We start from the raw sequence: 13084 nt of genomic DNA, 5'->3' as shown, positions 1-13084 counted from the left end.
GCGACGGATCAGAATCGTTCCAGAGAGTGGCCAGCGGGCCGCTGCAGCGGTCGATGGCGGAAGTCCAGAAACCTGCGAATTTTTTTTAACAACACAAAAATGAAAATTAAACCAAAAAGGTACTAAAAAACTTAAGCAAATATTGAAATAAATGGCTGAGTTGCCCCCCAACAAACGCTCTTTTATAGTCATTAGCTTGACTTTACCACCTTTTTACTCCTTGGGTGGTTCTTCTAGTGCTACTTCATCTTCCACCACCTTGTCCGGACTATAGTATTTCTTCACACGGTGGCCATTGGCTTGAACAACATCCCATCCGGAGCTAGCAACTCGACCGTCTCACTATCATAGATTTTCTTGATCATGTACGGACCGGTCCATTTGGACTTCAACTTTTCTGGGAAAAGAGAGAGTCTCGAATTGTGCAACAAAACTACATCCCCCAAGGTGAGCTCTTGTGGACTAATCATCCTATCATGGTACGCCTTCATCCTTTCTTTGTAAGTAGATGAGCAATCATAGGCTTCCATTTGAAATTCATCCATCTCATTGAGAAAGAGACGCCTTTCCTCCCCGGCCTTTTGGAAATCTTTATTCAACTTCTTTATTGCCCAATAAGACCTATACTCCATCTCAAAAGGAAAATGACATGATTTTCCAAAAACTAATTGATAAGGAGACATACCTATAGGTGATTTGTATGCGGTACGGTATGCCCACAACGCATTGGCTTGGGGGGTGATATGGTGAGGTGACTCTGTGCTTAACTCCATCCAAACGGAGTGCCCAATCCTTTCTATTAGTGCTTACTGTTTACTGTAGGACGGACTTGATTTCCCTACTTGCAAGCTTGTTCTGCCCATTGGCTTGGGGGTGATATGGCGAGGTGACTCTGTGCTTAACGCCATATTTGTCCAATACATTGTCTAGCCACCTATTGTTGAAGTGAGATCCTCCATCGCTTATGAGAGCGCGGGGTGTGCCAAACATACTAAAAATATTTTTCCTCACAAAAGCAGTTACAACTCTAGAATCATTAGTTTTGGTAGGAATTGCTTCCACCCATCTAGACATATATTCAACTGCAAGTAAAATGTATTGGTACTCCCCTGATTTTGGGAATGGTCCCATAAAGTCTATCCCCCATACATCAAATAATTCTACCTCAATGATGGTGTTCATAGGCATCTCCTTCTTCTTTCATATTCCCCCCGTACGCTCACATTCGTTGCATTAGAGCACAAAACTGGCAAAGTCACGGTAGATGGTTGGCCAATAGAACCCTCTTTGTAGGATTTTGATGGTGGTCCTTCGCACATCAAAGTATCCTCCAGTTGGTGACGAGCGACATCTTTCTACTATGGCTACCCAATCTTCTTGCGGTACACACCCCCTAAGTATAGTATCTGCACATCTTTTAAACAAGTAGGGCTCATCCCAAAAATAAGATCTAACATCTCTATAAAATTTCTTCCTTTGATAAGGACTAAGATCGGGAGGGTGTACCTTGGCTGCTAAATAATTATCAATGTCGGCATACCAAGGAAAAGTAGCTTGAGTGAAGAATGATGCTCGTCGGAGAAGTCCTCATTAATTTCTCATGATAGATCTTCTCCTTCCACCTGGTGCTCCAACCGAGACAAGTGATCCGCCACTACATTCTCACACCCTTCTCTATCTCTTATTTCAACATCGAATTCTTAGAGTAGTAGGATCCACCGGATGAGTCTTGGTTTTGCGTCCTCCTTTGCAAACAAGTGCATAATAGCTGCATGATTAGTGTAAACAATGGTTTTAGTCCCAACAAGATAAGCTCTAAATTTATCAAAAGAATAAACTATAGCAAGCATCTCCCTTTCTGTGGTCGTATAGTCAGCTTGTGCTGAATCTAAGGTTCTACTAGCATAATAAATGACTCTAAAAATTTTATCTCTCTTCTGCCCCAATGCGGAACCAACGGCAATTTCGCTTGCATCACACATGATTACAAATGGTTGACTCCAATTGGGAGTGATGAGAATGGGAGCACTAACTAAAGCCTTCTTCAAATCTTCAAAAGCCTGTAAACAATCATAAGTAAAATTAAATTTCACATCCTTTTCAAGTAATTTACAAAGAGGCTTAGAGATTTTCGAAAAGTCCTTGATAAATCTTCTATAGAACCCTGCATGTCCCAAGAAGCTTCTCACGGCCTTCTCGTTGGATGGGGGTTGCAAGAATGTTGTCACGACCGCCCTTACTAAGGATAGTCAAGACGGGGAAATCGTGACTATGAGGAACAATAAATGACGACATTTAATAAGAAACTCAATTAACTTCCAAAAGAATTATTTTAGTTTATCAAAAAGTTAATCAGCGGATTAATGTCTCAAGGTAATTAATGTCATAAAACAGTATGAAGAAAAACAGAAGACTTTCAGAAAGAAGACAATTTAAAACGAGGCGGCGGAAATCAAGTATCTAAAGTGAGTCATAGGATGACGCGCATGTATGAAGACACGACGCATCCGGAAATTCTTAAGGCTCAACTCAACATCCGCCGCAACATCACCGCTCAACCTGCACATTTTTAAAAGAAATGCAGGGCTGAGTACTTAATATACTCAGTGGGCTCATGCCGAAAACATTTTATAAAAGTTATGTCATCCATACCATAGTGAACTCGAGTTTTACATTTAGAAAAGAAATATCATCGAGTATCACAAAAACAGTGTTTCATAGTCTGGCCAGACAAACAATCTCCCTCACTTTCTCAACAATCCAACAATCACATCATCTAATGTGAATCTTAAGGATTCAAGAAATATATGTTGCCCGGATTTGTTCTTGCAATAATATCCAATAACCCAAACAAGAAATATGATAATAAAAAGATGGAAAGAAGAAGAAGATGATAAGTGTTATGATTTAGATTCAAGCTCAAGAAAGAAAACCCAATGGCTACTTTCACAAACAAAAACCTAATGGCTCCACAAAACTAGTAACACAAGAACTACTAAAGCATACCTTAACATTCAACCTAAGCCTGACAATAGATAGGAATGCAACCACAATGGATTTTGATAAATCTTCAAAAATGAAGATGGGTGTTCACAAATGGAGTCTTTGTTCTTACAATATCATTCAAAGTCTGCCCACAAAAACCTTAGACATGGGTATTTATACAAGAGACTAAAAGTGCTAAAAAAAAGACAAAAAGAGTCCAAAAACGCAAGTGCTAAAAAAAATTCCGGTCGGGCGTTTTTCCTCATGCAAAAATCCCGGTCGGGCGAACTCTCTGGAGTTCGCGACCGACCAAAAAACTGTCAAAACGCCCGCCCGCGTGTTTCGTTCTGCATTGCGTGGCTTTCTTGAAATGATCATAACTTCCTCATCCGGGTTCCGATTGAGGCATGCAAGATACCCACGCAAAGCTCTTTCGACGATGAAGACAATGATGGTCTGAGGAGTGAATTTGGGTTTTATATTCATAGTGAAATTCTAGTTTGAATCAGACCTCTGAATCCGGCTTGGCTCCTTGCCATGTCTCCACCTTATTCTCGGACCCCAATCAACCCATGGCCCGCGATGTCTTGGTGATTTATGATGTTTAATATCTAGATTCACATCATCCTCTCCTTCTTTGTGAAAGGATTTGTCCTCAAATCCGGTTCTTCAATTTTTCTTTAGGACTCATTGATTCACATCATCCCCTCCTTCTTTTGAAGGATTTGTCCTCAAATCCTAATCAAGTACACCTACAAAATCGAGCGAGTCCAAATCAAATATCATAGTACCATACAAGAGGTTGATATCGCTTCGGAATCCAAAAGAAATTTCACTAACAAGGAGATGGTTATCACAATCACAATCAACAAACCAACTTCCACCACCATCTTCAAAATAGAATGATGCAATGAGAATATCAAGCACAAAGGGGATCTCATTCTTAAGATTATGCAATGAAAGATCATCTTCAACCATTGACACATCATTCTTGCTCAAATTGACACACTCATGTTCAACATATAGAATAGATTCATTATAACTCAAATGAAGCTTGCACGAAAAGATACCAATCAATGAAATATATTTATCAATGTAGATTTCACACCATTTCCCCAAAAATTTCAAAAAATGGTAAAAAATATAGGAGCAATGTATCCATTTACTCCTAGGCACAATAAGCACAAAGCAATACATATGAAACTTGTAAAAAGCAACCACACATAGCATAAGAGTCTCATCAAAATAAGTCCCACGTAATTGCTCTAACAATTTTAGAACAAATACATAAATATTGAAGCAATGCATTCTCGTGCCATTAATCACAATACTATCCACAAGAGACACGTGGGTGGAAAAATTCTTCACGATATGGCCATAGAATATCCCAATCCCATTGAAGGGTTTTACCAATTTCCAATAAAAGCATGTAGTAGACCAAGGAATAAAATCGACAATATATGTACTCATCTTAGGTCTACTAATTCCATTGACACACTTAAGAAACTCAAAATTTCCAACAAAAGAAAGTTTAGTCATTTTAGCATGTAAGGAGGACATTCCAAAAATTCATAAGAGAAATGACACGCTTATCAATGTATGGATTTATCAAGAAAGGGTCAACATATGATGCAAATATAGACTTGGCATTCAAAGATTCAAGCTCTCGATGCCACAAATCACTAATGACAAAGCTATCATCACAAGTCGGCTTTGGAAAATCAATCTTATTCACATGTATCACTCTTGAATTTACAAAATCATGCTTTAAGTACAAGATAGGCTCAACATGGTTCAAATTATTTTTCCAAAGCAAATTGTTGTCCAACACATCTAAGCACTTCAAAGAAACACCACAAGTAAGCAAGGATAGTGTACTTGAACCTAGGGCTATGAGTGATTCATCTTGATATTGCTTCCATGATCTTATTACCGGTAAGAAGTTACTCGGTACATCCACGACTCGGGGTTCACATTCTAATCCTCCTAATTTTTGTCTCATAAAGTTTTCAAAGAGAAAAGACAAGTCATAAGAGTTAGTGAAATAAAGGTCATTATCCTTACCAAGGGCAAAAAGGATAGGGTGATTTAGAGCCCTCCCAAGGTTGATCTTAGAATCTAACAAGCAACCTTTTTTCCTAACATGCTTGTAGTTTTTCTCTCTAGGTTTCTTTGATTCATACTCACCCCACCACTCTCTCTTGGCTTTTGCGTCTCACATTTTCGCCTTTTCTCACACTCTATTGGCTTTTGAAGCATGCTCTCACTCTCTAGCTTTTTCTCTTTATCTCGATTCTCTCTCAAGTGCTTGTTTCCATTAGCAACCTTATGTAGCTTTGGTTCGGTGTTCAAGATTTGAAGGGCATTTAATGACTCACATTCGTCCTCGGCTTCCACTATGCTAGACACACCATCATTGAAAGTTGGGTGTGCGTCTTCTTCATGTGTGGCTGTGGACTCCTTTTCATCCTCAAGTAGCTCTTCATCATCATCTCTCACCATCCTAGAGTGAGGCTCTCCATGGAACTTCAGAACTCGTTCCCTTCTAGTGAGATGCCGACATGCATCGTCTAGCCAATCCTCTACATGGTTATAATCATGTTTGCTTCTGTGATTGGAGTATGCGGCTTCACTCCACTTCATATTGTTTCGTCCCCCTCTACTTCCCATTCAGTCACTAGGTGGTATGGAATGATTATGTGCAACTCGGTCTCTTAAGAGGACTACATCATCTCGGAACACCGTAAAGCCTCTTTTCATAGTATTCATTCTTCCTCGTACCTCGTGCAACTCTTTTATGATTGAGGAAAACATCTCTTCAATAGTTTCATCGCATGATGAGGCGACTTGCTGAAACGAGTTTAGCTCACAGGATGCTTAGGTGTCGTTCAAGCAAGGATATATCCTACTGGTCAGGATACAGATCCTAACTAAGCCTAGACCCTGGTTTCAAAAATTCCTCAAACCACTTCTACTGATCAGTATAGTGGTGGTAAGGGTCGAATCCCACAGAGATGGTGCGTTAAAACTATTGTGGTGATATTCTGGATGGTTTGGTTAGCTACCACGCTCGGGTTGAGTCTCTACCTAGGCAAGAACTTAGAGGTAATTTCCTACTGACTAGAATGAGGGAAGAAGTGTAGGGGTGCAGCTGTGTACGTGGAAATAGGGGGACATTTTTATAACAGAAAATATTTGGAAAGTACGAGATTCTATTTTGGGCTAGACAGAATATTCAGAGGGTAGTGGTAGTCATGGTGACTAGGCTGACAGATCTGCAGGTTATAACTAAAAGTAAAGGACAAAAGCAAAAAGCATCTAAAAAGCAAAGTGGTCCCCAACATTAGACATGGACATCATCTTCTTCAACAACACAAACTAAAATCAGAAGATAATTCCAGATTCAACACGGAAACACAGTTTATCGATTCACGAACACAGATCTACAAATAAGAACACCAAATCTGAAATCTAAACACAGAAAATGCAACTCCGCGTACTGGTCAGCAGGAAAACGAAAACGAACTCAAACAAGACTTCACATGCAGCGATTCACTCACGATCAATAGTTCCACGTTCAACTAAAGGAATTTTTACGGAAACAAAGAAAGGAAAGTTTCAGCACTTAAACACAAAGGAACCTTAGATCTAAGCTAACTAGGCGGAATGAGAAGGAAAAGAAATCAACACCATAACTGAACGGAAATCAACTTCATATCATAAACACGTTCGGATCTTCCACAAGTACTTCAAAAACAGAAAATATCCAAAAGCAAACAAAGATCCAACGTAAGGAAAGCAAGTAAATTAAACTACGAAAGCGAATAAAAGATTGTTTTACCACTCCGGGCGATGAAACTTCTAAACTAAGATTTGGCTGGCTGGAAGTAAGGTTTGGAACTCCGGGAACATCTAAATCTTCAAGTGACCATGGCAGTGGCGAGGAACGAGATTCTGGACTGGGCTGAAGGACTGAACTCCGAGAGAATTCTATCTAAGAGTGATGAAGATGAATTGGTTGATGATGATTCTCTCTCCAAGTGGCTTCCTTTTATAGGGAGGCTTTCCCTTGATTTTTAGGGTAAGACCTTGCAGTGATATGACTTCTTTGCCCTTAATTGTGATTGAGCAGTCCCAGCTATCCTCCTTCTCCATCTCGAGCCATTTTTTCATGTATACTGGTCAGTACGTAATCGTCCTGACGCCCTTTTCACTTGAAGTGTCTGAAACTCTGCCTACTGGCTAGAACGCTTACCCTGCACGCTTAAGCAACTAGTTTTGCAGATATAATTCAATTATGCACATCATACTGACCCGTAACCTAGGCCTAGAATACGACTTATCAAACTGCTCACACTTACCACATGCTTGTCCTCAAGCGTGAAGAACAAACAAAAAGGAATAAGTCGAATTCTAGCCTGGTTACTCCCCTGACCGACTCTACCTAAACTAGACTCTATACTACAACGACGCAAAGAAAAACACTTGGTCAAACACAGAAAAACACACAAACAAGAATAAACACTAAAACAAAAAAATTTAGGCTATATTTTCAACCATCCCTCACCTCGGGATCTGGTGCAATCCGGCCTTACACAGCCTTGAACTTCTGCCACCCCCCATTCCTTCCTGGTCAGTACATCCGTTTGTCAAGATCGCCCAAACTCTCGGCCAAACACTAGATTCACTCGGTCTCTCATACCTCACCAGGAATGTTGGGACCGCATTCTCTCAATATGCTCAACCACGCTTGCTTCGGACTTGGATCTCACGTGCAGCTACTGAAGGGCTTAAAGGCTTGTAATGGGGCTATTGGGTTGCAGTGTTTTGGGGTGGATGTTCCTAAGGCTCTAAGTTTTCAAAATTCCTATTTTATTGATGTGGGGAGGAACTGTGTGCATTAGGCTTCTGATCAGTTGCTTCTTAACTGGCGCTTCTGGCTTGGGTCTCCAACTGGTCAGTATCATCTTGTGGCTTTGCCACCCTTATTCCTTCTCTTTTTTTTTCTGTGGTCAAGTTTCTGACCATTTTTTCTCCACATTCTTCTTTCTCTTTTTCCTTTGTGGCTTCGCCACCCTTATACCTTTTTTTTTTGGACCCGGGATAACTCTCTGGTCGATTTTCTTCCGAACCTTCTTGCCCAGCTGGAGTCTGCTTTCTTGTACATCTTTCTGGCCAGTGAGCTTCATTCGCCTCACGCCTTGCACACACACAGCCCCAGTGGCTAGGGGTATTTATTTGGGTAACAGAGTTGGGAAAAGAGGTTCTAAGGGTTGTTTTTTTTTTTTTTTTTTGTGGGGGGTTTTCCTACTGCCTTCAGTGTTTGCTACCCGTGGTCACTTCATCCTAGGCAATTTGTGGCAGCCTCTCTTTCTTTTCAATATTTGTGGAAAGTGGTTCCACTTTAAGCTTATAACTCACATTTTAAGAGGCTTTCGCGTTTGGCTCTAAGTATGGGCTTTTCTCTCATACTCACATCATCTATCCTGACTAGGAGGTACTAGGGAAGGTGGTTTTGGTTTTCCAGCATGTCTTATTTCCCTTAGTTCCCTTCACCTTCAGCTCAAGACGGTTGAGTTTTAAGCCCAATTAACACACAAATTAAAAAAAAACTATACTTAACAGGACACTAACACAAGCACAAAGACTACACATATATACATACTCATCATACTGGTCATTGCGTCCCCCCTCCCACTTCACAAGTGTCTGCCCTCAGATAGGGCTGTGAAGTGGAAAAGGTAATGGCCAGTATGATGGACACATAGACAAACAGACAAAAACAACAAATTAACACTAAAACTTCTCACACTTAGACTATGGAATAGGCTAAGTGGGAGAGTTTGAAAACCTAAACAGACCAACAAAACACACAGGTATACAAAACTCTTCACACTTAGGCCGTGCAACGGGCTAAGTGTGAGCCGACATGCTTACGAAAAACAGAAAACATACACACATGCGCCAAAAGACAAACACTTAACTTCTCACACTTAGACTATAGAATAGGCTAAGTGTTATGAATGGGGTTTGCGCACAAACAGAAAGTATACTACCTAGACACACAAAACACAATTAAAAACGAAAAGCTAAAAAAAAGAAAATAGAGAGAAAAACTAACTGGTCAGATGGGGGTGGTGGTCACTTGTTCCTCCTGCTCCTTCGCGGGGCAGGTTGTGGTGCAGGTGGTTCTACCGGTGTCTCCTCCTCCTTCTCGGCTTGCTGGTTCCTAGAATCTGCCGACTCTTTGGCTTCTCCTTCCTCGTGTTCCTTCTCTGCTTCCTTTGTCTCGGGTAATTCCTCCTCGGATACTCGTGGTTCCTTAACTCGGCCTCCATGGCCCCTTGGTGCAACAGCTTGTTCCTTCCTTAGGCTTGTGACTTCATTCAATAACTCATCCATCACGGATGCCATTCTGCCCATCTCCGTTATCAGTTTCTGGTTCTCATCTCCAAGCCTAGTAACAATCGTCTCCAAGGCTTCTTGCCTCTGACGCTGTCTCGTCTGCCCCGCAGACTCCTTCAACAGTCTTTCCATTACTGCTGCCAATTTCATCACTTCCGCTTTCAATTGTTGATTTTCTTCCTTCACCTCTTCCATCGCTTCCTCGATCTTCCCTTGACGCTGTTCCTGGTCCGGTGCCGGTGCTTCATGAGCTGCTGCCAACCGAGCAGTGGGTGTAGCTTCCTCTCCCATTGCGTAGAAGTGTGGCACGCCTTGCCTCATGTATACCGCATTCGTCCGGACGAATAGCGGGGTATCAAACAATCCTGGGGCGTCTACCATCGTCAAGGGGGTTAAGTCTTCGTCCTCTGAAATGGTGATGTTGTTTCTCACAAAGACTCCCAAGATATGGCAAAGGGAAATATTCCGAGCTGGGTGGGTAGCGATGAGGTGACATGTGTATGCAGTCCAGAACCCTAAGTGCAACTTCTTGCCTCTCTTGGCACACCACATAAGATACAATTCCGTCATCGATGTTCGGACTGCCGAATTCGACTGTCCTAAAAGGTTGTAACCCAAGAAGAGTTGAACCAGGCGTAGATTAGGATCGTTGAGATGAATAGATCGGGAGATAGTGGACTGAAACTGTCCTGCCCCGGGGTGAGTAAGCTCTTCCCAAGCTACCTGGGGCTCAAAGTCCACATGCCTGCGGGGAATCCCCCTCTCCCTATCTCTCCACTCGGGCCCTATGGCCTCCTCCAAACTGCATATCCCTAGCCGAACAGTCCATTCAATCAAATTCATCCTAATCTCTCCTCCAAATACTCTGAAACTGATACACTCTACATCCAAATCCGTTGTGACCTTGAATCGAAAGGTGGCGAAGAATTCTTTGGTCAAATCGACCGGAACATTCAAACTCTCATTCCTTAACAGCCATTCAAAACCCAATTCATGGAAAAGGGCGAGAAACGATTCCCGAACCTTTAATTCATCTAACGAGGGGAGATGAATTACCTTTCCAGACTTAACCTTCTTGCCTTTTGCGTTCTTGGTGCGATAGATGGATTGGAGCTCCTTGGAGTCAGAAAATTGCATCCCCTCCACCACGTCATCTGTGAGCTCCACCGTCCAACGCTTATATCGGAGCGGTTCTGCAGGTGGATGCAATAGTTCCCGATGATCGTTAGGGAGTTGCTGCTCCTTGTACTCCTCATCTTCCATGGTCGTATCGCTACCGGATTCAGATTCTTCACTGATCTCATATTCACTGTCACTCTGTGTTTGCCGGGTTGATGGGGTCCTCTGGTCAGCCTCAGTGATCACTATGCCTGTGTTCACGGTACGCGGTTTTTTGGTACTCGGCTTGTTCTTCACAACGGCTTTTCATTTCCTTTTTCTTTCTATCTGGTACCTGGCTTCCTCCTCAGCTTGGAGTAAGGCCTCGTCCTTCTCAGATCCAGCAGGCCTTCCCGACTCTGATGTGAGGTTCGGTCCCCCAGCCATTCCTTCCGTTGTTGTGCCCGGTTCGTTCTGTACTGGAGACACCCCTGTGTCTTCCTGATCAGTAGCTTGAACAAGTTCACCTTCAGCCTTTTTCGGAGTGGCTCGCTCTTCCTCGCTTGCGATCTCTATGGGGTCCTCCGCCGTGTTTGGTTTGGCCCTGCTGGAGGCCCACTTACCTAAACAACGTTGTGATACCCTCTGCGGCTTGGGTGAGTCTGCCTTGGGGTCTGCTTTCACCACCAGTTTTCGCTTGACCGGAATCGATTTTACAACCTGAGGTACCACTGGGGTGGGTGCCTCTACTTCCGGCTCTGCTGTCTCTGTTCCTGCATCCTTGGCTTCCGTAGACGCAGTACCTTCCTCTTCTACTTGTACTCTATCATCCCCGGCTTTCACTTGGGGGTCTACTGGTTCTTTTTCTTTACTCGGTACCTCCCCTTCCCCTCCTACCAACGGGAAAGGTCGGCCTTCCGGTATGGTTCCTGATGTGGCTTTCTCCCTGTTTCCTACTGCCCCCAATGCGAGGTGTAGACCCTCAGGCATTGGTGCAGTGTCCTGTTCTCTCCGGTTGACCCTGTTCAGAATCGAGTCAAATTCTTCGTCTGTCATGAGGCCTTGTTTCCTGGCCGATTCATTCAAATCTATTTCCGGCCTTCTCACTGCTTGCAATACCGGCTCCTCCTCGGGCGTCCTCTTTGTACCTTCGCTCCCCAGAGTCGTCTTGCCTGGACTCGACTTTTTCTTACGCTCCTCAGAGTCGGAGTCGTAATGTGCGGCGATAGCGTCGAGTTCTGCCGATTCCGGTACTGAATCTGCTGCATGACTTACCGACGCAGGCGGAGCTTCGCTGGATGTGGTTCTGGCGCCCCCCATATGACCAAAACCAGTCAATGCCGCCGTCCAGTCCCTAGTTGGGTCCTGTTGGCGAAGAAATTCCATCATGGCATCCAAGGAAACCATGGGCGATGGTTGAGCGACGGGTGCTGGTGGGGCTGGCTGTGGTCGTGCCTCCGGGGTTTCTCGGCGGCTGGGTTTGTTTTTCTTGGCGAATGCCTTCTTACCCATGAGTGGAAATCTGCGATTTAGTGGTGAAAAGGTAGGGTTGAGAGTTGGGGTTGAGAATGATGTTTCCGCGAGAGAGATGGACAAGAATTTCTTGAAAGCGAATTGAAAATGAGGGTTTGTGAGGGGAAAGTGTTGGGACGGTAAGTTTAATTCGGGTGAGAGAGAGCAGTTGCAGGTGGTTGTAACCGGTTATCAGGGGTAGCCGGTTGCGACGTTTCAGACGGGAAGGGCGGTTGAGGTTGCTGGCCTCTGATTGGTCAGCGCGTCTTTTCCCTCTGCTCACGCGCCATTTCTCCTGCTGTCACCCTGCAAAAGCTGCACAAGCTTTAATTCAAATTTTCATCCTCTCCATAATTTCGGCTATACTTACCTAAAAAAAGAGACTAATTTAAATGGGCACTTAAATAAAATTTTGAAATAGCACCAGATAAGTAATCCCTTGGTCAATGTGCACTTCAAATTAAAATTAAGGCCCGAAAATATTTTTGGATTTTTTAGGAATTGTCTAGCGTGCAAATATTAATTATGTATTTACAATATTTACAACTTCCTTAGGTAATTTGGAATTCAACTTGGCCAGTATATGTAAACTATTTTCAAAGGGAAATTGGCCGCGCGGAATTCCAAATTCCTATCTTACTGATCAGTATGAAACCGATGTAAGTGGCTGTAGTGGAATTTCATCCACTACACCCAGCTCGCTATTATCCCTGAATATTTTCAACCTATGCCCATTTACTATGAAAGGTTCAGAGTTAGAAAAACTCCCTGAAATTTCTACTGCCCCATTAGATCGGAGTGCAGTTATGATGTAAGGTCCTGTCCATTTGGACTTGAGTTTCCCTGGCATAAGCTTCAATCTTGACTGGAAGAGTAGTACTTTCTGGCCAACATGGAGCTCCTTAGTCCTCAGATTTCGATCATGCCATAATTTAGTTCGTTCTTTGTACCACATGGCGGAGTCGAATGACTCCAATCTAAGTTCCTCAAGCTCCTGTAGTTTTAACTTCCTTTCCTCTTCACAGGCTGTAGCATCCATATTCATTTTCTGTACTGCCCAGTATGCTCAATGCTCGATCCCAAC

General features: G+C 43.0%; 1 protein-coding gene across 1 annotated transcript; it reads right to left on the bottom strand.

The window, feature by feature from the left end:
• Positions 1–281: 281 nt before the first annotated feature.
• LOC121760584 lies at positions 282–632 on the bottom strand. The gene has a single exon (XM_042156228.1). It carries the CDS (start codon positions 630–632, stop codon positions 282–284), a length of 351 nt encoding a protein of 116 aa, XP_042012162.1.
• Positions 633–13084: the final 12452 nt, after the last annotated feature.

The sequence above is a fragment of the Salvia splendens genome, chromosome 13 (genome assembly GCF_004379255.2).
Source record: "Salvia splendens isolate huo1 chromosome 13, SspV2, whole genome shotgun sequence".
In the NCBI taxonomy this organism is placed as follows: Eukaryota; Viridiplantae; Streptophyta; class Magnoliopsida; order Lamiales; family Lamiaceae; genus Salvia; species Salvia splendens.
Note: the sequence above shows the minus strand (reverse complement) of the source record. Positions and strands in the feature narration are given on the sequence as shown.

What these genes read in the sequence shown, in the direction of transcription:
- LOC121760584 (XM_042156228.1), bottom strand. Translation starts at nt 632, where the DNA reads ATGGAGTATAGGTCTTATTGGGCAATAAAGAAGTTGAATAAAGATTTC.